Source organism: Clarias gariepinus, chromosome 2 (assembly GCF_024256425.1).
Source record: "Clarias gariepinus isolate MV-2021 ecotype Netherlands chromosome 2, CGAR_prim_01v2, whole genome shotgun sequence".
In the NCBI taxonomy this organism is placed as follows: Eukaryota; Metazoa; Chordata; class Actinopteri; order Siluriformes; family Clariidae; genus Clarias; species Clarias gariepinus.
The window spans coordinates 51,641,367-51,662,918 of record NC_071101.1 but is presented as its reverse complement, the minus strand read 5'-3'; the positions used below and the strand labels follow the sequence as shown (position 1 = coordinate 51,662,918).

The 21,552-nt window shown below is 50.7% G+C and overlaps 2 protein-coding genes across 5 annotated transcripts; both read left to right on the top strand.

Annotated features, from left to right (window-relative positions):
* Positions 1 to 216: 216 nt before the first annotated feature.
* Positions 217 to 6,246, top strand: syncrip (synaptotagmin binding, cytoplasmic RNA interacting protein). 3 transcript variants are annotated; one of them, XM_053483892.1, is made up of 12 exons: positions 218 to 375; positions 1,500 to 1,661; positions 1,946 to 2,064; positions 2,167 to 2,274; positions 2,351 to 2,464; positions 2,714 to 2,890; positions 2,988 to 3,123; positions 3,222 to 3,427; positions 3,516 to 3,665; positions 3,745 to 3,866; positions 3,949 to 4,309; positions 5,676 to 6,246. In XM_053483892.1, the coding sequence occupies exons 2-12, from the start codon at positions 1,514 to 1,516 to the stop codon at positions 5,697 to 5,699; spliced, it is 1,665 nt and encodes a 554-aa protein (XP_053339867.1). In that variant the 5' UTR covers positions 218 to 375; positions 1,500 to 1,513; the 3' UTR covers positions 5,700 to 6,246. The 3 variants fall into 3 exon arrangements, with proteins under 3 accessions (XP_053339848.1, XP_053339867.1, XP_053339857.1); XM_053483882.1 differs by having other exon boundaries at positions 5,673 to 6,246; XM_053483873.1 differs by lacking the exon at positions 5,676 to 6,246 and having other exon boundaries at positions 217 to 375; positions 3,949 to 5,051.
* Positions 6,247 to 9,506: 3,260 nt separating this feature from the next.
* bub1 (BUB1 mitotic checkpoint serine/threonine kinase) lies at positions 9,507 to 20,921 on the top strand. 2 transcript variants are annotated; one of them, XM_053491203.1, is made up of 25 exons: positions 9,507 to 9,684; positions 11,028 to 11,087; positions 11,210 to 11,351; positions 11,530 to 11,726; positions 11,973 to 12,016; positions 12,205 to 12,284; positions 12,452 to 12,495; positions 12,607 to 12,785; positions 13,415 to 13,512; positions 14,855 to 15,087; positions 15,382 to 15,428; positions 15,525 to 15,641; positions 15,904 to 16,020; positions 16,171 to 16,249; positions 16,599 to 16,671; positions 16,806 to 16,983; positions 17,085 to 17,136; positions 17,239 to 18,338; positions 18,477 to 18,617; positions 18,794 to 18,894; positions 19,024 to 19,185; positions 19,288 to 19,445; positions 19,532 to 19,709; positions 20,062 to 20,168; positions 20,553 to 20,921. In XM_053491203.1, exons 1-25 carry the CDS (start codon positions 9,662 to 9,664, stop codon positions 20,746 to 20,748), a joined length of 3,906 nt encoding a protein of 1,301 aa, XP_053347178.1. In that variant the 5' UTR covers positions 9,507 to 9,661; the 3' UTR covers positions 20,749 to 20,921. The 2 variants fall into 2 exon arrangements, with proteins under 2 accessions (XP_053347178.1, XP_053347177.1); XM_053491202.1 differs by having other exon boundaries at positions 12,202 to 12,284.
* The last annotated feature ends 631 nt before the right edge of the window (positions 20,922 to 21,552 follow it).

The following is a 21,552-nucleotide window of genomic DNA, read 5'->3' as shown; positions in this document are numbered from 1 at the left end:
GTAACAGTGTAATATTTTTGTGTGTGCCCTGTGATGGATTGTCCCCCTGTCCAGGGTGTACCCCGCCTCGTGCCTCCTGGGATAGGCCCCGCCCCCCGCGCCCCTGAATACAGGATAGAGCGGTATAGACGATGAGAGGGAGAGCGCGCGCGCGCAGCCCCTGCTGCTGAGAGTGAGAAACCCCGCGGCGGTGTGAGGGAAGCCCCGCGTGAACACGGCCGCCATTTTGGTGTGTGTATGTTAGTGTGTGTGTGAGAGAGAGAGAGAGGACCAGGAGCCGCGGCGGAGCGGAGTCTCCACACACACACACACACACTCCGGTGTTTTATATTCACACACACTCACCTCAAACATTCAACTCACCGCCGCCGCCAGGTAAGTGTGTGTGTGTGTGTGAGAGTGAGAGAGAGAGTTTAGACCCCGCGGCTTTGTTCGGGTCGGTGTGTGTGTGTGTGTGTACACACACTGTGGAGCTCGTGCTGACCGGAGCTCAGGGGCCGCGCGCACCGCCACCGCCTCAGAGACCCCGGAGCAGCGCGAGCCTCCTCTGCTCTACGGCCCTGTGTGAGTGTGTGTGTGTGAGTGAGAAAGAGACACGGTGTGTGTGTGTGTGAGAGAAAGAGACACTGTGTGTGTGTGTGTGTGTGAGAAAGAGACACGGTGTGTGTGTGTGTGAGAGAGAGAGACACTGTGTGTGTGTGTGTGTGTGAGAAAGAGACACGGTGTGTGTGTGTGTGAGAGAGAGAGACACTGTGTGTGTGTGAGTGAGAGAAAGACACGGTGTGTGTGTGTGTGTGTGTGTGAGGGAGACACGGTGTGTGGGAGCGCGCGCTGCAGTTACCATACCATAGCATAGCACGGCTAGTTCTGCTGGCTAGCGACCGTAACGTTTACACACACACACACACACACACACAGAGAATCCGCTCACAGCCGTGATGTTGTACTGATAAACTGTGGTGTGTGTGTGTTGAGCATAGAGGTCAGTTTGGGACACGAGCCCTGAGGAGTGACCAGTGTGAGTTATTCACCCCTCTGTTTGGGACACGAGCCCTGAGGAGTGACCAGTGTGAGTTATTCACCCCTCTGTTTGGGACACGAGCCCTGAGGAGTGACCAGTGTGAGTTATTCACCCCTCTGTTTGGGACACGAGCCCTGAGGAGTGACCAGTGTGAGTTATTCACCCCTCTGTTTGGGACACGAGCCCTGAGGAGTGACCAGTGTGAGTTATTCACCCCTCTGTTTGGGACACGAGCCCTGAGGAGTGACCAGTGTGAGTTATTCACCCCTCTGTTTGGGACACGAGCCCTGAGGAGTGACCAGTGTGAGTTATTCACCCCTCTGTTTGGGACACGAGCCCTGAGGAGTGACCAGTGTGAGTTATTCACCCCTCTGTTTGGGACACAGCCAGTCACTCAGGGTCACAGCACACCAGGAGGAGGAGGAGAGAGAGAGAGACACTGACCTCCCTGTCTTTTTGTATATATGTGTGTGTGTAGGTTGGAGACACAGCATGGCATCGGATCAGGTGAACGGTAACGGTGTGGACGAGCCCATGGACACGTCCTCCACGTCCACACACTCCGAGAGCTTCCAGTCCTTACTGCAGGCGGGGCTACCACAGAAGGTGGCTGAGAAACTGGACGAGATCTACATTGCAGGTCAGAGCCCACACCCACACACACACACACACACACACACACACACACACACACACACACAGAGTGTAAGAGGGGTCTATTGTCCTCCGTCCCCCCTCGTCAGGATGATGAGACAGTGTTGAACTCTCTCTCTGAGTGGCCGCGGTCACACTGCTGCGTGCTGAACACACCTGACTGTACGAGGGGGGGATGACCCCCAAACACAGCACACACTCCTCCTCCTGGTTTCCTGCCTAATGTGTGTGTGTGTGTGTGTGTGTGTGTGTGTGTGTGTGTGTACACAGGCTTGGTAGCACACAGTGACCTGGACGAGCGAGCGATCGAGGCTCTGAAGGAGTTTAATGAGGACGGGGCGCTTCAGGTCCTGCAGCAGTTTAAAGAGAGCGACCTGTCTCACGTCCAGGTAAGTGTGTGTGTGTGAGAGAGAGAGATAACACACATACACATTGTGAAGAAGAAGGTATAGAGATGAAGTGTGTGTGTGTGTGTGTGTGTGTGTTTTTAGAATAAAAGTGCCTTCCTGTGCGGTGTGATGAAGACGTACAGGCAGAGAGAGAAACAGGGGACCAAAGTCACAGAGTCCAGCAAGGGACCAGACGAGACTAAGATCAAGGTAGGTACACACACACACACACACACACACACACACACACACGCTCGGACAGGACTGACCCCTGGGTTCTGTGCAGGCCCTGCTGGAGAGAACCGGATACACACTCGACGTTACAACAGGACAGAGGAAGTATGGAGGACCGCCTCCGGAGTGTGTGTACACGGGCCCTCAGCCCTCCATTGGCACGGAGGTAACACACACACACACACACACACACACACACACAGTCTTACTGACACCAGTTTAAAGGCTTTCCATGTGATGACATTTGTTTTGTCTCGGAGTAACGTGTGTTACAGTGACGGGTCAACCGCTAAGAGCTGACTGGATGGCCACACACACACACACACACACACCACATGTGTTAGACTGTAAGTATGTGTGAGAGAGCTGTGTATGATGGGTCCTTAGCGCTCTCTCTCTCTCTCTCTCTCTGTAGATCTTCGTGGGGAAGATCCCTCGGGATCTGTTTGAAGACGAGCTGGTGCCGCTGTTTGAGAAGGCGGGTCAGGTCTGGGACCTGCGTCTGATGATGGACCCCCTGAGCGGTCTGAACCGCGGCTACGCCTTCATCACCTTCTGTACTAAAGAGGCAGCGCAGGAGGCCGTGAAGCTGGTTAGTCCCCGCCCCCTACCCCGCCCTGTTACGGTTCAGTTTTATTTCTCCCTCACTTTGTATCTTAACCTGAGTGTGTGTGTGTGTGTTTAATCAGTATAACAACCGTGAGATCCGACCCGGGAAGCACATCGGCGTGTGTATATCGGTGGCCAACAACCGGCTGTTTGTGGGTTCCATCCCCAAGAGCAAGACCAAAGAGCAGATCCTGGAGGAGTTCGCCAAAGTCACAGGTACCCCACCCCCCCACCCCCTCTCCTCACTGCGTCACTCCGCCCCCGCACCCCCTGGGGCCCGCTCGGTTACTAACACTCTTTCCCTCCCCCGACAGAGGGCCTGAACGACGTGATCCTGTACACGCAGCCGGACGACAAGCGGAAGAACCGCGGCTTCTGTTTCCTGGAGTACGAGGACCACAAGTCGGCGGCTCAGGCCCGGCGGCGGCTCATGAGCGGGAAGGTGAAGGTTTGGGGTGCGCTGGTGACGGTGGAGTGGGCCGACCCCATCGAGGACCCCGACCCCGAGATCATGGCCAAGGTGAGGGACGGAGACCTGTCGTCATGGTTACGGAGTTGTCCACGTTTCAGCGCTCATCGGATACGTCTCTCATCTCTCTCTCCGTCAGGTGAAGGTGCTGTTCGTGAGGAACCTGGCGAACAGCGTGACGGAGGACATCCTGGAGAAGACCTTCGGGGAGTTCGGGAAGCTGGAGCGGGTGAAGAAGCTGAAGGACTACGCCTTCGTCCACTTTGAGGAGCGTGATGGTGCCGTGAAGGTAATGAGGGGGCGGAGTCGGGGAGAGGAGTGTGGGCGGGGCCTGGTCTCCTGACTGACGGGTGTCAATGTGTGTGTAGGCGCTGGAGGAGATGAACGGGAAGGAGCTGGAGGGCGAGCCTGTGGAGATCGTGTTCGCTAAGCCTCCAGATCAGAAGAGGAAAGAGCGCAAGGCACAGAGACAAACTGTCAAAACACAGATGTAGGTGTCTCTGCGTGTGTCTCTCTCTGTGTGTGTGTATATATATAAAATGAAAGTCCTCACACACTCCTTTTCTTTACAGGTACGATGAGTATTACTACTACGGTCCTCCTCATGTTCCCCCGCCCCCTCCCAGAGGACGTGGTAGGGGCGGAGCCCGAGGTGGCTACTCGTACCCTCCTGATTATTACCCTTACGAAGATTACTATGACTACTATGGCTACGATTACCATGGTTACCGCGGCGGCTACGACGAGCCCTACTACGGCTACGACGACTTCCAGGTGCGGAGCCAGCGCGGACCGAGGGGCGGACCCAGAGGAGGACGCGGGGCGGGGCCTCCGAGGGGCAGGGGCGGGTTTCCCCAGCATGGAGGAGGAGGAGGCGGCGCCGGACCGTCCGGAGGAGGCGGAGCGAGGCGGAGAGGAGGCGGGGTTCGAGGGGTACGTGGCCGCGGTGGGAATGTAGGAGGCAAACGCAAAGCCGATGGCTACAGCCAGCCCGATTCCAAACGGCGACAGATTAATAATCATAATTATAACGGTAATCAGAACTGGGGCTCGCAGCCGATCGCACAGCAGCCGCTGCACGGTGCCAATAATTACGGCTACAAATCTGACCAGGAGTTTTATCAGGATTCGTTCCAGCAGTGGAAGTAGACCAAACCCTATAGCTTTGCTTTTGGTTTGAGTTTTATTTCTCTATATATATTTTTTGATTGGGCTCCATATAAAACATGTCAGAGTTTTCAAAACGTGCTTCTTCTTCTTCTTGTACATATTTTTTAAAGCTCCATGTGGACTTCCTGTCACACTCCTTCCACACACTGGGTTGTGTTTTATTTTGTAATTTGTTTTACAATCAACTCGTACATTTTAATTCAATTTGGAGGGAAGAAAAAAAGGATATAAAACTTTACAATGTGCTGAATCTTGTCTATTGGCTATTTCATGTGTGTTTCTATAGCAGGTTTTTGGTCTTTATGTTTTAAGTAGGAACAAACTAAAGAAAAAAAAAAAACTAAAGATGCAAACCAAAAGAAAACGAAAAATTTGCTCTTTGTATGTTAATATGCTAGTAAAAGTAGCGTGACTTGTTTTCTCTACATTTTGGCTTGTAATTCTTTTGCTGTCTGTCTGCTGCTCTAAATAAAAACATACACGCATAACCGTGTACAAAACTCAACCAGAACGGATTGTGTTTCAAATTCCTGTTTCGGCAAACAAAACAAACAAACACAAAACCTACAAACCCTCTCTTCTCAAATTTTTTTTTACAAATTTTGACCAAAGCTCCTTGTGGATGAAAAGGACGTCAGGTTTGCCTACATTAGTGTGTCTGTCTGTTTCTGTCTGTCCGCATGCCTCTTCAGAATCCTCTCTGTATTTTCACTCGCACATGTTGTGGTCTCACTCGCTCCACAGGCCGTGTGTGTGTGGTTGTGGTGCTGTAAGGAGGGTGATACACTTCCCTCTCTTAAATGCCCATTCTACCCCAAATTCTACCCCTCACTGTTGAACCTCAGGAGTAATCCATGTCTGCATGACCCCATCTTCTTCCTCTCTGTATTTCCCTGCTGTTGTTAATTGTGGGGGTGCAGTGCTGCTGGTGTCCAGCAGGGGGGAGCAGTGAGAGCTGTGCATGCTCATTATGGCAAATTTCACTGTGACTGAATGCTCTTATTACTCTAGTCTGTTTCATGTTTACACATAGCTCATCTCTGGTGTGTACTCTGTGTGTGTGTGTGTGTGTGTGTTCGTTCATGAACATGGATCTAATCGCTCTTCCTCTTGTCACCTGACCTAGCAGGGAAAGGCCTTGGAGCAGCGCTGACAATCCCCTCTGAGTGAAGAGCGGCTCATTAAAGCGCAGCTTCCTCTCAGACGACGCTGGAGGACACGGGGGTAAGACGCACTTCCTGCCGTCCAAGTCCTACTTCCTGCCTTGACGGAGACCTACACAAAACTCTGCCCCTACACGTACACCCAGAGCCATGAGATCACTTTAATGTTCCCCGTGTCTGAAACAGTGCCCGGTACACTACACCCTGCAAACACTCTGCACTTATGAACCCTGCACTGTGGGCGTGTCCCAAACCACACACCTTACACACCTGATGGGTCACCGTCAATCTGCTCAGGGCGTGTCCTAATCTGCATGCCCTATACACTATAGAGTTCACCATTGGTCTTTATAAACTACACTATATACTATATCGGTCGCCATTGGTCCTTAAGGGGACCTGTCCAGAATATAAAGGTCACCATTGATATTTTGGAGGCATGTCCTAAACCACATCCCTATACACTATAGGTCATCGTTGGTCCTCTGAGGGGGTGTGTCCCAAACCACATCCCTATACACTATATAGATCACCATTGGTTTTCTGTGGGGCGTGTTCCAAATCACATCCCTATACACTAGGTCACCATTGGTCCTTCGGGCGGGTGGGTGTCCCAAATCACATCCCTATACACTATATAGATCACCATTGGTCCTTGGGGGGGGGGGTGTCCCAAATCACTTCCCTATACACTATATAGGTCACCATTGGTCCTTTGGAGACGGCTGTGTCCCAAATTACATCAGGTCTCTATTGGTCGTCGGGGGCGGGGGAGGCTTGTGTCCCACATTACTATACACTATATGCGTCACTATTGGTCCTCTAAGGGTGCATGTCCCAAATCACTTCCCTATACACTATATAGGTCACCGTGGGTCTTTTGGAGATGGCCGTGTCCCAAACCACACTCCCATACACCATGAAGATTAAGCCATTGGTCTTTTTGGGGACGTGTCCCAAACAATAGGCCCTGGACACTATACAAGCCATTCACCCTAATACTCTGTATAGGTCACCATTGTTTTTTTTTAGGGAGGGGGCGTGGCCTAAACCACACACCCTGTACACTATATAGATTACTGTTGGTACTTAAAGGGGGTTTCCCCAAACCACACACCCTAGATGCTATATACGTCACCATTGGTTATCTGGGGGGCGCCCCCCAAATGATGCATGCCTTCTAGCTATAAGAGCCATGTTATGTTAAAGCACCACAGTGCATTATGGGTATTTGACGTACACAGTGTGATCAGTAAGCTGTTGTAACGATTTAGTCATCTAGTGAAGTGTACACGATGTAGTGAGCAGGGTGCTGTTTCAGATGTTTTATTCGCATTTAAATCCCCCGAAGAGCTGAGCTGAGGAGTTTATCTTCTGTAAATAAAACTTTTGCACTAATTGTTTTATTTTTTATTGCTGTGTTTACTGCAGATCTCCATGGTAGTGCCCTAGATGTGTGCACTATAGTGTGCACTGTCGGGTATCAGAGTATTAAAACACAACCATGTGACTAGACCAATTATAAAGGATACGGAGGTGATGATACACACACACACACACACACACACACACGCGGCTCTGACTTGGAGATCTGTGCTCTTTTAAAGACACCATGCTGTGTCCTGTTTATTTTTGTGTTAAGTCTTAGGTGGCCTAAGCAGTGTAAAGTGGTTCTGTGAAGAACCTGATGATTTGTTGCTGATGAATTGTGTTAAATGTCTTTTTGTTTTTTTGTTTTAAATCTACCTCAGTGTGGAGGTGATGTACAGACACTTTACTGAGCACACGGGGCTTTTCTACCATTTTATAAGCGTTATTTATGCACAGGGACGACGGCCTGCCATCTGTCTGCTGTATTATAGTTCTGTTAGAGCGCCATCGTCCCCTGAGTGACTGACTGAGTGTGTGTGTGAGAGAGAAACTCGGACGTCGAGTCTAAACACGCCTGGCCTTGGTCTCCTCGCGGAGTGTGTCGTTTGTATTATAGTCATATTTTTGGATAAAGCTTTAGTGTCAGGTTTGTCACACAGACTGAGTAGTATTTTTTTTTTCTTTAGACATAGTGATGTTTTTGTTTGTTTGTTTGTTTGTTTGTTAGCAGGGTGCTTAATAAGACGCACAACTGGCACCATATGAAAAGAGACGTTCAGCATCAGGACACACGGAGTGATCACCTGGTGACACTAGGGGGCAGTAGAGCACTGACTTTCACCAGCACCTTCACGCTCATTAACACTAGCCTGGTTACTCTCCAGGTCATCTCGCTCATCGTTACACACTTCCTCAGCAGACAGGAAGTGATGTATGTGTGACCCAGGTGCTCACTCTGTGTGATGTCATCATGCTGGAGTTACTCGCAGGTGCCTGTTTTTATTTCATTGGGAACGAACCAACAGCCATGTTGATTCTGGGGTGTGTCAGGGCGGTGTTGTCGGCGCATGTCCGGGTGTGTTCCAGGTTAAACAGGGTGAAACAGGAAGCTGTGCCCACTTCCTGGTAGACTGCCTTTATTTTACTGTGTTTTCTTTAATGATGTCACGGTTTTTAAATGAACCGATGTCTCTTGGTGCTTTTGTAAAAAAATTTTTTACACAAATAAAATGTTTTATACTGCATAAGTGTTGTTTCTTTTTTTTTGGCCATTTGTTCATGTGGTGTAGATTAGCTAACGCTAGCTATTTGGAAAAGAAAGCGTAGCCTTGTTGGAGCGGGCGTGGCACCATTCCCATAACAAACCACGGGAGCTCTTTGTAGCTTCTAAATCTAACGATTCGCACACAAACCTGAGGCGCTAAATAATGTTGAAATCTGTTGTGTGATTTATGTCACAGCGTTATGCTAGCTTTAGTGTTGTCTATCAAACTGAGCTAATTATGCTCGCAGTAAACTAGATTGTGCTTCACTCGCTACTTTACAGGAAAACTTATTGTTAATTTAATGCACTTTATATTTGAAGCAAATCTCAAAGTGCTACAAATGAATTGGACCTGAAAGCTCTGATTAGAAGTATTTTTTTTCCCCAGTTGGCAGTGAGGTAACCCACCACGTGCTATTAAACAACACAGACAGATTAATGTTTGTAAGTGTTGGAAAGATCAACCAGAATCCACTTATCATTCAGTGTTTTCTCCAGTATGTTTTAATATCCATTGGTGTTCATGTGTAATTCTGTGGGAGTGTGTTTGGGGTTTCATGGTGGGCAGAACATTCGAGAAGCCCTGCGCACTGACGTCACTCTCTCTCAGGGTCGCGAGAGCGCTGTTGCTAGGCAACCAGGCTAGGGCTTAGGGTTTAGTGCGCTAGCGTTCGAGTGTAAGAGAGGAGGAAATGAGACAAACGTATCAGAAACATGAACATTTCCCTCACATACTAACAGATTAAACACCTGGTGTAAGTCAAACGGATAGACTGTAAGGTTTCTCCGCGGCTGTAACGCGCATGCGTGGCGGTGAGCATTATGGGATATGTAGTCAGCGGGTGTGTTGGACAGTTTAACTCCAGCACACTCATACTGTGTACACAAACATTCAAATAAAGATAAAATAAAATGTATTTCCTCATGAATGTTCTGTACTGTGTCTTTACATTATTGCGTGTTGTATGTTTTTATCGTATATATTCGTAAATCATTATTAATTTACTCGAAGCACGCGCCGCATCACGGAGTGATGATCCGCGCGTCCCAGTGACGTCATCGCGTTGTTCCCGGAAGCGGTTAGTTCTGTGCGTGCGACCTGATTGGCTGAGCTGAAAGCCAGCCGTCCAATCATTATTCAGAGCGGGTGGATTCAAAAAATGTGTCGTTTCTTCCCCTTCCTGAGGTAAAAACGGAAGAAAAGAAAGAAAACAGTGCGGGATGAGAGGAGCAGGATGTTAGCATCGATTAGCCAAACCTAATAAATACAGAGTGTTTAGAAGTTTCTGAGGGATTTGAAGGAGAACAGGAAGCAGAATGGACGTGCAGTTCTATCTACAGTAAGTACACTGCTCGGGTTGAACCTAGCCTTATGCTAACTAGCATAGCATGCTAGTCATACTGTAGTGTGAAGATAATACAGCCGGGGGCCAAAACTTTTGAGAATGACAGAAGTGTTAATTTTCCCAGAGTTCTGCTGCTTCAGTGTGTGTGTGTGTAGATGTTTGTGTCAGATGTTCCTCAGGTCCACTGAAGTTCCAGGATTTTATTGACAGTCACGCGTGCTGAGAGAGGAGCTGTGGTGTTGTATGAGGAAGTCTGGAGTGGCAGAGAAGTATGTTAGAGTGGTGCAGGACATGTATGAGAGCTGTAAGACAGTGGTGAGATGTGCTGTAGGTGGGTCTGCATCAAGGATCGGCTCTAAGCCCCTTCTTTTTTGCTCTGGTGATGGACAGGATGACAGATGAGGTTAGACAGGAGTCTCCATGGACTATGATGTTTGCAGATGACATTGTGCTTTGTAGCGAGAGCAGGGAACAGGTGGAGGAAAACCTAGAGAGTTGGAGGTATGCTCTGGAAAGCAGAGGAATGAAGGTTGGCTGCAGAATACATGTGTGTGAATGAGAGGAACCCAAGAGGAACGGTGAGGCTACAGGAGGCAGAGGTAAAGAAGGTGCACGACTTTAAGTACTTAGGGTCAACAGTCCAGAGCAACGGAGAGTGTGGAAAGGAGGTGAAGAGGCGGGTACAGGCAGGTTGGAATGGGTGGAGAAAAGTGTCAGGTGTGTTGTGCGTTAAAAGAGTATCAGCGAGAATGAAAGGAAAGGTGTACAGGACAGTGGTGAGACCAGCGATGCTCTACAGCTTAGAGACAGTGGCACTGAAGAAAAGACAGGAGGCAGAGTTGGAGGTAGCAGAGCTGAAGATGTTGAGGTTCTCTTTGGGAGTGACAAGGATGGATAGAATCAAGAATGAGTTTATCAGAGGGACAAACCCACGTTAGATGTTTTGGAGATAAAGTCAGAGAGGCCAGATTGAGGTGGTTTGGACATGTTCAGAGGAGAGATTGTGAATATATCGGTAGAAGGATGCTGAGGTTGGAACTGGAGGTCTGGAGGAAGACCAAAGAGGAGATTTATGGATGCAGTGAGAGAGGACATGAAGTTAGTTGGTGTGAGAGAAGAGGATGCAGAGGATAGGGTTAGATGGAGGCAGATGATTCACTGTGGAGACCCCTGAAAGGGAACAGCCCAAAGACAAAGAAGAAGATTGACAATGACATTATGTTAAAACAAAATATGTATACTGTGTGTGTGTGTGTGTGTGTGTGTGTGTGTGTGGAGAGATTAGAGTGTAGTGTGTAGTGGTGTACAGTGGTGTAAACATTAATGTTATTTTGCAGGAGGTTTGAGTCCGGGATGAGCAGCTACACTGGAGATGATCCTCTGGACTCCTGGGATAAGTGAGTCTCTCTCTCTCTCTCACTCTCTCACTCACTCACTCACTCACTCACTCACTCACACTCTCTCTCTCTCTCTCACACACACACACACACACACTGTGTTTCACCCTCTGTCTCCTCAGGTTTGTGGACTTCCTGGACTCCAGACTTCCCCCTGAGGAGAGGAGTAAGGTGTGTATGGTGCTGGAGCGCCTGGTGCAGACCTTCCTGCAGGACAAACGCTACCACAACGACCTCCGCTTCATCAACCACTGCATCCGCTGTGTGAGTGTGTGGGGACACGCCCACGCCGCTACGGCTGGGGTCAAGGGTCAAGGGGCGTGGGGGGTAAACCGGCATCTCTCTCTCTATTTCTTCTCTATTAACATGGTGTGTGTGTGTGTGTGTGTGTGTGTGTTTGTGTGTGTGTGTGTGTGTGTGTGTGTGTGTGTGTGTGTTCCAGGCCAGTTACCAGCCGGACCCGGTGCGAGTGTACGGTCAGGTGCACGGGTGCGGTGTGGGGACGCGGTCGGCCGCTCTGTACATCGGCTGGGCTCAGCAGTGTGAGGGGCGGAGTCTAATCCTGCAGGCCGAGCAGGTCTATCAGAGAGCGCTGGAGAACCGCGCGGAACCTCACGACACCCTGCAGACCCAATACAGGTCTGTACAGAACCTGCACCTCTGTCTTCTCCTCTTCTGTACCACAGACCCTGCTGTCCCGTTCCATCCCGTCCTGTCCTGTCGTCTCCTGCTCATCTAATGCTGTGTGTGTGTGTGCGTGTGTGTGCGTGTGTGTGCGTGTGTGTGCGTGTGTGTGCGTGTGTGTGTGTGTGTGTGTGTGTGTGTGTGTTTTATCTGGTCAATGTGTTTAATGGTGGTGATGAGTTTTGTGCTATGTGGTTACAGGTTGTTCCAGAGCAGGACAGGACGGCCTCAGACGTCTCCCTCAGGTAGGACACCTGTCTCCTGTGTGTCTGTGCTACAGGACCAGTTTGTCTCTGTCTGATGTCCAAGGCTTCAAGATCAGACAATTTATCTCGCGTTCATTCACAAATGTGTTTCATAAATTCTGAGTTTGCCCTGTGTGTGTGTGTGTGTGTGTGTGTGTGTGTGTGTGTGTGTGTGTGTGTTCCAGAAGCAGTCAGCACTGCTCTACAGGATTCCCAGCTGGTCAATCAGCAGCTCCGTCAGAGAGACAGCGTACAGCCTCACTGTAAGGTACGAGCTGAACTCCACTCTTATTATAAACATGACATCACAGGCTCTGTGTGTGTGAGTGTGTGAGTGTGTGAGTGTGTGAGTGTGTGAGTGTGTGAGTGTGTGTGTGTAAGTGTGTGAAAAAAAGATCTTGATTACGGTATAACTGTCTGGGTGTTATTTTACAGGATGTGGCAACCTCACAGGTTCTTCCAGGCAAAACCATCCACATGTAAGAACGTCCTCACTCCTGCAGCTTTAGTGTGTGTGTGTGTGTGTGTGTGTGTGTGTGTGTGTGTGTGTGTGTGTGTTTAACGTGCCTGTACTCTGTGTGTGCACTCAGTATCTCGCGCTCAGAGAACCGTCCTCGGCCCGGCGGCGGCGGCGGCGGTGCGACTCAGTGTGTGTCCATGTACTGTGTGGGCGAGCTGGTGTGTGAGGGGGCGGAGCTGAGCTTCGAGGAGCTGAGGGCACGACACCACTTCAACAAACTCAGACAGCAGGAGCTGCAGAGGCAGCAAGGTGACCCTCACACACACACACACACACACTCGGTTTAGGGGTCCGTTCTTCGTACGTCGCTAACTCAGTTAGCTGGATTTGATTGTTGTGGATTTGTCCTGATCTCGGATTGTTTCGTTCTTTGATGCGCTTCTAGTATTTGTTGTCATAGCCATGGCAGGGGGGCATTTCAGCGCATAACACATGTTACAAAAAAAGTTGAGCCGCTCTTTTTCCATTTCGTCAACCAATCAGAGGGCTTGTGATCAGTGTTTATACTGTCAATCATATCGCCTTTTAAACCAACGCACGAACGCGCAATAATCCTAGACAACTCAATCCAGATATACTAATCATCAACAACAGCTAGAAGAACCGAATTAGACAGATCGTAATTAGCACGATGATCTGATCTTAGACGTGTCACTTCATCTCGGGTGTGTCACGTGACGTATGAAGATCGGACCCCAGTCATGCAGTTCCACTGGCATCAATCTGTTTTTAATTCACATCAATTGATTCACTCAAATGACTCACGAATCAGATTAAAGACTGATTCATTTGATTTTATTTATGATTCACTCCTCAGTACCTTCTATATATCATCTGTGTTTGTGTGTGTGTGTGTGTGTGTGTGTGTGTGTGTGTAGAGGAGGTGAGGAGGAGATATGAGGAGGAGGAGCAGGACGTGGTGAGGATGAAGAGGCTGTTAGAGGAGCTGAACAGCAAACTGACTGATGAGCCACAGGTACACACACACACACACACACACACACCCCTGAAGCTGGTAAGACACCATATATGTGAACTGACACACAAGATTGTCTTCAATTCAATTCAATTTTATTTGTATAGCGCTTTTAGCAATTTTCATTGCCGCAAAGCAGCTTTACACAATCAAAAGAATTATTTAAGTTTGTATGAAATGTGAATTTGTATGAATCAAAATGGTCAGTTTGTCCCTGGTGAGCAAGCCGAGGGTGACAGTGGCAAGGAAAAACTCCCTGAGATGGTAAGAGGAAGAAACCTTGAGAGGAACCAGACTCAACAGGGAACCCATCCTCATCTGGGTGAAACAGAAAGCAGTAAATGATCTGCATTTATACAGTGTGTAGGGTGGGAGGCAGTTCAGCTATAATAGCTGATGTTAATTGATGTTAATATGGAGTCCAGGTAGTTATTGAAGACCCAGGTAGACTTGTAAGAAGTTCCAGTCCTGAACTATCGAACTGTCAAGTCCTCAGAGAAACAGTTGCCAACACCAGTCAAGGCCAGAACCATTTTCTAGGTAGAGAGAATCATTCCCAGACACCAGACGCATCCCAGAGAGACACACGGGGCATCCATGTGACGAGATCTTCAGCCAGAAGCGGGGCACCAGGATGGGTCAGACAGGTCCGGAGGGCAGAGGGAGTCTGGATCACTGGCAGCTCAGGAACGACATGTGTAGCTCGACAGAGAGAGAGAGAAAGAGTGAAAGGGGGGAGACAGGAGGAGAGAGAAAAGAGAAAGAGGGGGAGAAAGAGAAGAAGAGGAGAGATGGCAGTTAGGTATGGTCACAGTCACACAATGTATAATGTGAATGTATATTAACTGTAGAGTGCAAGCAGAGACTCCGGCAGGACTAACTATGACATCATAACTAAAAGGGAGAGCCAGAAGGAAACACAGACATGAGGGGGAACTGAGATGTAAAGCAACCAATCACCTCACCGTCAGCAAACCTGAGTGATCAATGAGAGTGAGGAAGACAGCATCTAAACATACCAGTTCACCATAATACTCTACGTCCATGAGTCCCCCAGATCTGCTCCTTTACCTAAGGCTAATCTATTTATAAAAATGCTTGGCTAAATAAATAGGTTTTTAGTCTGGACTTAAACACTGAGACTGTGTCTGAGTCCCGAACACTATTTGGAAGACTATTCCATAACTTTGGGGCTTTGTAAGAAAAAGCTCCGCCCCCAGCTGTATTTTTAATAATACGCGGTACTGACAAGCAGCCTGCATCCTTTTATCGAAGTAGGCGTCTTCATCTGTGTGTGTGTGTGTGTGTGTGTGTGTGTGTGTGTGTGTGTGTGTGTGTGTAGGTTCTCACAGGGCCACGCCTTATCCAGACCACCGACCAATCAGGAGCCGTGGGCGGGCCGTGTGTGTCCGAGGCGTCTCTCACACACCACACAGACACCGCATTTACTCAGAGACTGCAACACACACACACACACAGTCCCGTACACCAGAGTGTGTGTGTGAGTCGAGAGGAGGCGCTCGGTGTCAGGGCCGAGTGTACGGGTCACACTCAACAACCGGAACCTCTCGAGTGGTGAGACACACACACACACACACACACACACACACACACACACACACACACACACACAGAGTGTTTAATCTGTAAGGTGTGATTTGGGACACAGCCCTGTACATAGTGAGGTTTGGAATACCACTCGTGTGTGTGTGTGTGTGTGTGTGTGTGTGTGTGTGTCCTTCAGTTTTAGTTATTAATTATGGTTATCACACAATGAGAGGAGACTCCGGACACCAGGCTGTCTTGTTATAATTATTGGCACCCCCGCTGCTGGGTGTGTGTGACTGACTCTGTGCTTTACTGTGTTAGTGACGCAGACGCTCAGGAAGAAGCTGAAACACACGTGAACGCAGACGGTGAGTGGAGAGGAAACACCACACACACACACACACAGGTCTCTTCTTCCCTTCAGGATGAGTAATGCTCACACCCTCTCTGTCCCTCTGTCTCAGTGTCTCACGGTGGCTTTAATCACTCTCACGTCACCCCCAACACGTCCCTGGGTCTCCTCTCAGCCACGCCTTCACGTGCACTTCCCTCTCCCACCGTCAACACCAGGGAGGCCCTGGGTAAGCGCACACACACACACACACACACACATTCCATACACACTTCTGTAATTGTGATTGTGTGAAGCTGCTCTGATTTTTAAAGCGCTGTACAAATACAACTGAGTTGAGTTGATGCTAAGCTAAAGTGCACCAGCAGGGGGCGATAGAGAGCAGCTACGTGTGTGTGTGTGTGTGTGTGTGTGTGTGTGTGTGTGTGTGTATAACAGTGCTGCACACAGTCATCATTAGTTATGGTGTGTGTGTGTGTGTGTGTGTGTAGATCTGATCGGGAACATGTTCCAGGGGCCGACTCTGTTCCAGGACTCGGTGTTCGACACCACACACGTCAGCACTGCTCCAGAGGAGGACAGCTTCGAGAGGAGCTGCAGGGTCACCGGTGTGTGTGTGTGTGTGTCTCTGTCTGTGTGTGTGTGTCTCTGTCTGTGTGTGTGTGTCTCTGTCTGTGTGTGGTTTTACATCATTTGATTTTATTATAGTGGTAATAAATAATTAATTAATTCATTGTAAAACTTGTGTGTGTGTGTAGGTTGTGCACCCCCCTCGGTGAAGGCTCCCCCCTCAGCACCATTCATGATTTATCAGGACGAAAACAACGAGAAGAAAAGGTGAATATAAAGACATGAAAAGAAAAATAAATAACCTGCGCAGCGACAAAATACAGTACAAGTCCTGAGAGAGAATTAAACAACAACAAAGTGTGAAAGACAAATGGACAAACATGGAGGGGACAGTATGTGAAGTGATGCAGTTATATAGGCTGTAGGGTGTGTGTGTGTGTGTGTGTGTGTGTGAGAGAGGAACAGAACAGTGTTTATGTTAACCTGGTTTCCATGACAACCGGTGATGATTGCTGCATTGAAGTCATATTGGTACATCTACATAGGGTTTTTACTCTCTCTTTCTCTCTCTGTGTGTGTGTGTGTGTGTGTGTGTGTGTGTGTGTGTGTGTGTCAGCCTGGACCCGGACGTGAAGCCCCAGTCTGCAGCGGTCCGTGCGCTGATGGAGATCCCGGTCTCTAAAGCCAACGTGAGTGATCCTCCCCTCGAGAGTGTGTAAAGGAGAGGCTGTGTGTGTGTGTGTGTGTGTGTGTGTGTGTGTGTGTGTGTGTGTGTGTGTGTGTGTGTGTGTGTGTGTGATGTGCTGCTTTAATCCTTGTGCAGGTCACACCCCTGGGGGCGGAGTCTCTTACTGATGAAAGCACGATGTGGGGTCCTGGACACGCCCCCATGGCCCCCCTCCCCAATCACACGCAGGACTTCGCTCTCTTCTCCCACCTGGTGTCCACTCCGCTCGCCCCCGTTACACCCTGCTGCAGGGACACACACCACCACAGCCAAGGTACACACACACACACACACACACACACACACACACACACACACACAGTGCAGGGGTGTGTATGAGTGCAGGTGTTTTCTCATTGTGTCTGTGTGTTCTAGCGGAGGGCGGAGCCGACGAGAACCCGTATCAGCGCCAGCCCGCCAAACTCAGGTACGGCCGGGTCCTGACCCGTGATCAGTCAGGTGTTACATCACAACCCTGTGTATCCGCTCGCTCAGTGTAACCCCGCCCCCCTCTCTCGTACCCCCCCAGCCCCATCCTGGAGCAGAGCCCCCTGGAGGAGAAGCAGCGCGGCGGCGGCGGTGGCGAGTGCACCCTCACCGCTCAGGGGACCATCGTGGGCGAGTGCGTCAGTCTGCAGGGACACGCCCACTCTCTGACGCAGCACAGTCAGAACCACAGCGCCATCGGCAGGCAGGCGTTAGCGCCGCTCTGTGGGTCGGCTCCGCCCCCCTTTTCCGACCGGGGCGCGTCATCCGGCGAGGATCTCGACGCCTGGCACAAACCCAGCTGGAGCGTCTACCAGAGTCCACACGCGGAGACGGGAGGGAGACACAGTGAGCGCGAGACAGAGAGAGACCAGGTCAGCTCGTACCTGAGCGTCCTGCCGCCTGACTCCACCCACATGCCCCGGGTCAGCCTGAGCGGCAGAACCTCCTCCGGGTCCGACGGCACCCGGTCCGTCTCACTCGCTCGGAGCTCTGTCGCACCACACGCACCCGCCTCGAACCCAGACCTTACCTCCAGCAGGCTCCGCCCCTTCGGAGAGCTCGAACCCGAGACCTCCAGCAGCCTGAACGTCTTCCGCGAGGCGGAGGTTGACTCCGCCCACTCGCCGCTGTCGGACCCAGAAGAAGCGGATCTCCTCCTTCCTGAAAGGTCCTTCAACATGACCAGGTCTGTAAGTCTGATGTTGGAGAACCTACGAGTCCAGCAGCGCAAATCCCTCACGGTTCCGCGAAGCCCGGGTCGGGAAGCTCCCATGAGTCCGGAACCGGCCCCGGGGTTCGGCTGGCTCCGGGTGGAGAGTCCAGTCCGGCCTACCGAACCCGACCTGGACGTGATGGCGGAGTCGCCGCGTCTGACCTCCGGACCTGGCTGGACCGTGTACTCGGACCGGCACTCGTCCTCGGTTCCGGAGCGGGACGTTCCCATGAGTCCTGCTCCAGAACCGGGCCTGAACTGGATCTGCTCAGAGAGCCCCGTGTGGGGGAGGGAGGCGGACCTGGACGTGATGATGTCGCCACCGCAGAAGAGTACAGGGGGGAGGGGGGGGGAGGGATCCCGACACCTGGGGTGCGAGGACGTCCCCATGAGTCCCTCCCTGACATCGGCTCCGCCCACGACGCCAGGTGCTCACCTGTAACATAATTCATCACTTTACTCTATATATGATATGTTATCAACAGGTGTGTGTGTGTGTGTGTGTGTATGGTGTGTATTATCATTACTGCAGTTTAAAGTGTGTGTGTGTGTGTGTGTGTGTGTAGTGTTGGTCTCTGACCCGTGGGATGAAGCCCTGATCGTGTCTCTCCTCGCTGGTCTGCGCACTCCTCTGACCTCTCACCCCTCCCTGAGCACCTGGTCCTGCTGTGTCCCCTCCATCAGCCCCAAACTCACTGTACAGATGGGTAAGAACACACACACACACACACACACACACACACACTTAGATTTTTATCCCATTACACCCTCACTCTCTGAGATTTGAACATGGGACCTTTCGAACTGTCTAATGCCTTAACCACTGAGCTACCCCTGACCCATGGTGTGTGTGTGTGTGTGTCTGTGTGTCTGTGTGTTGCAGGTGACACGAGCTTGCGTGTGGACAGCGTGGTGGGTCAGGGAGCGTTCGCCACTGTCTATCAGGCCTCCACCCTGAACTCCGCCCACAGAGTCATTCTGAAGGTGAAAGGTTAACCCTTTATACGTGAGTCACGTGACCCACGGGCGCGTTGGGGACGTGTAACACGTTGAGGACGTGATACAGGTGTGTCGCCGGTGTTTAACCCCCGTCCCCTTGTGTCACCCGCGCAGGTACAGAAGCCCTCGAACCCGTGGGAGTTTTACATCAACGGTGAGCTGGACAGTCGCGTGGAGCCGCGAGCGCGTCACCTGTACAACCGCCTGCACGCCGCTCACCTCTTCAGTAACGGCAGCGTGCTCCTGGGCGAGCTGCACACCTGCGGCACGCTGCTGGTGAGGACACGCCCACTCTGCACTGATTCACCCCGTGTCTGTAACTGTAACAGTAGGGATGATGATCATATCCCCCCTCTCCCCCCTCCCCCCGTGGTTTAGAACGTGATAAACGTGTATAAGAGCCGCAGTGAGAAGGTGATGCCGCCGCCCCTCGTGCTCTACTTTACCGTGTGTATCCTCGACATGGTGGAGCGCCTGCACGCCGCGCACGTCATCCACGCCGACATCAAACCCGACAACTTCATGCTGGGAGACAGGTGTGTGTCTGTGTGTGTGTTTAGGGCTGTAGTCTGGGGAGCCACATACAGTAAAAGGTGCTAGAACAATGTGTGTGTGTGTGCAGGTTCCTGGAGAACAAGGACCTGAGTGAGGAGAACCTGGAGCACGGTTTGGTTCTGATTGATTTTGGTCAGAGTATCGATATGACTCTGTTCCCTGATGGAGCTCAGTTCACAGCCCACTGCATGACCTCGGGCTTCCAGTGCACAGAGATGCTCAGCGGCCGCCCCTGGACATATCAGGTACTGCGGCGCACCTGACTCCTGGCCTGACTCCTGGCCTGACTCCTGGCCTGACTCCTGGCCTGACCCCTGGCCTGACCCCTGTGCCTGACCCCTGTGCCTGACCCCTGTGCCTGACCCCTGGCCTGACCCCTGGCCTGACCCCTGGCCTGACTCTGTGCCTGACTCCTGGCCTGACCCCTGGCCTGACCCCTGGCCTGACCCCTGGCCTGACCCCTGGCCTGACCCCTGGCCTGACACTGTGCCTGACACCCCACTCTACCCTTGATTTTGCACCTGACTCTCCTATATGATTTAAGACTAGCCCAACAATGTACACTGTGTGTGTGTGTGTGTGTGTCGCCCCCTGCAGACGGATTACTTCGGCGTGGCCGGCACTGTGTACTGCATGCTCTTTGGCTCGTACATGCAGGTGAGGAACGACGGAGGAGTGTGGAAGACCGGTGGAGTGTTTAAGAGGTATGTACAGTATGTGTGTGTGTGTGTGTGTGTGTGTGTTCTTCTTACATTCCAGAGGTGCACTTCTACATGTTCTACCAATGTACAAGAACATTACATCATCGTAACACACACGCAGGCTGTGTCCCAAACCACACTGTCACTCGTCTAACCAGTGCACACCTCCATACTGACATGAGTATAACAACCATCCAACCTACAAAAACAACATCTGGATCCATGCTCCTGTTTTTTTAACCATGTCAGTAATTACAGTCTCTCTCTCTCTCTCTCTCCCCTTCTGTGTCTCTCTCTCACTGTCTGTGTCCCTGTTCTCTCTCTCTGTCTGTCTCCCTCTGTGTCTCTCTCTCACTGTCTGTGTCTCTCTCTCTCTCTCTGTCTCAGGAACCCTCACAGTGATCTCTGGCAGGAGTTCTTCCACGTGTTATTAAATGTTCCCGATTGCAATTCTTTGCCGAGTTTGCGTGCTCTACGTGAGCGAGTGAGCGCCGCCCTGCTGGAGAACTACAGCACCAAACTGCTCGGCCTCAAGAACCGTCTGGTCGTGCAGATCCTCGAGTCCAGGAGCTCCCGCAGATAGGGTTCTCCTTCACTCGGCTCCTAAGGATTATTGTTAATGTGGAGCTCCTCCCCCACTCATCCTAACGATCTCCACCTTCTCTCACAGTTACTAGTTAGTGTTACTGTTGTTGTTGTCATTATTAAAGTCAAGCTGTAGAAGTCTTCTCTCAAATAAAAGCATTATTACTCCTGTTTCATCTCTTTAATGTGTGATATAACTGCACCAATCACATTCTACTGAGGGACAAGTGGAAGGAGGCGTGGCCTCAGGAAAGGAGGCGTGGCCTCCGGGAATTCAGACTCCCAAACAAACCTGCTTTTTCTTTCTTGCACACAAGATGGCGCAGTTGAAATGTAAAAGCTGTTCCTCCACTCTGCTTTAATGGAGATAAAAAGAGAATTGGATTTCTCTTATCTTTCTGTTTCAAAGCCGCTGCAGACGTGTCCGAGCTTTAATGAGATCAGATTCAGAGCTTCAAACTCGATTTCTCTTTTTCTTTAGAACCTGAAATCGTCCCGGGGAGAAACTTTAATCATCCAGAGCGCATCGTGCGTCTGTTAGCCTGCGCCGCCGTCTGCTCTGCGTCTGAGGGCTTCATTCACAACCTCCTGATTAAACGGCTGCAGAATGAAGCCCGACTTGCTCACGTTTCATTCAGTCGTCAGATTGTTGCCTGGATACAGCCACGAAAAAATGCAGCAGTCTTTGATCAGAATTCAGCCGCTTTAAAGAGCAGCTCAAGTGGCTTATACCCAAAAATTACACCTCTCACCAGTTTGTGCTCTTCTCCTGTCCTGCACCACCAGCACACTGCTGAGGAGG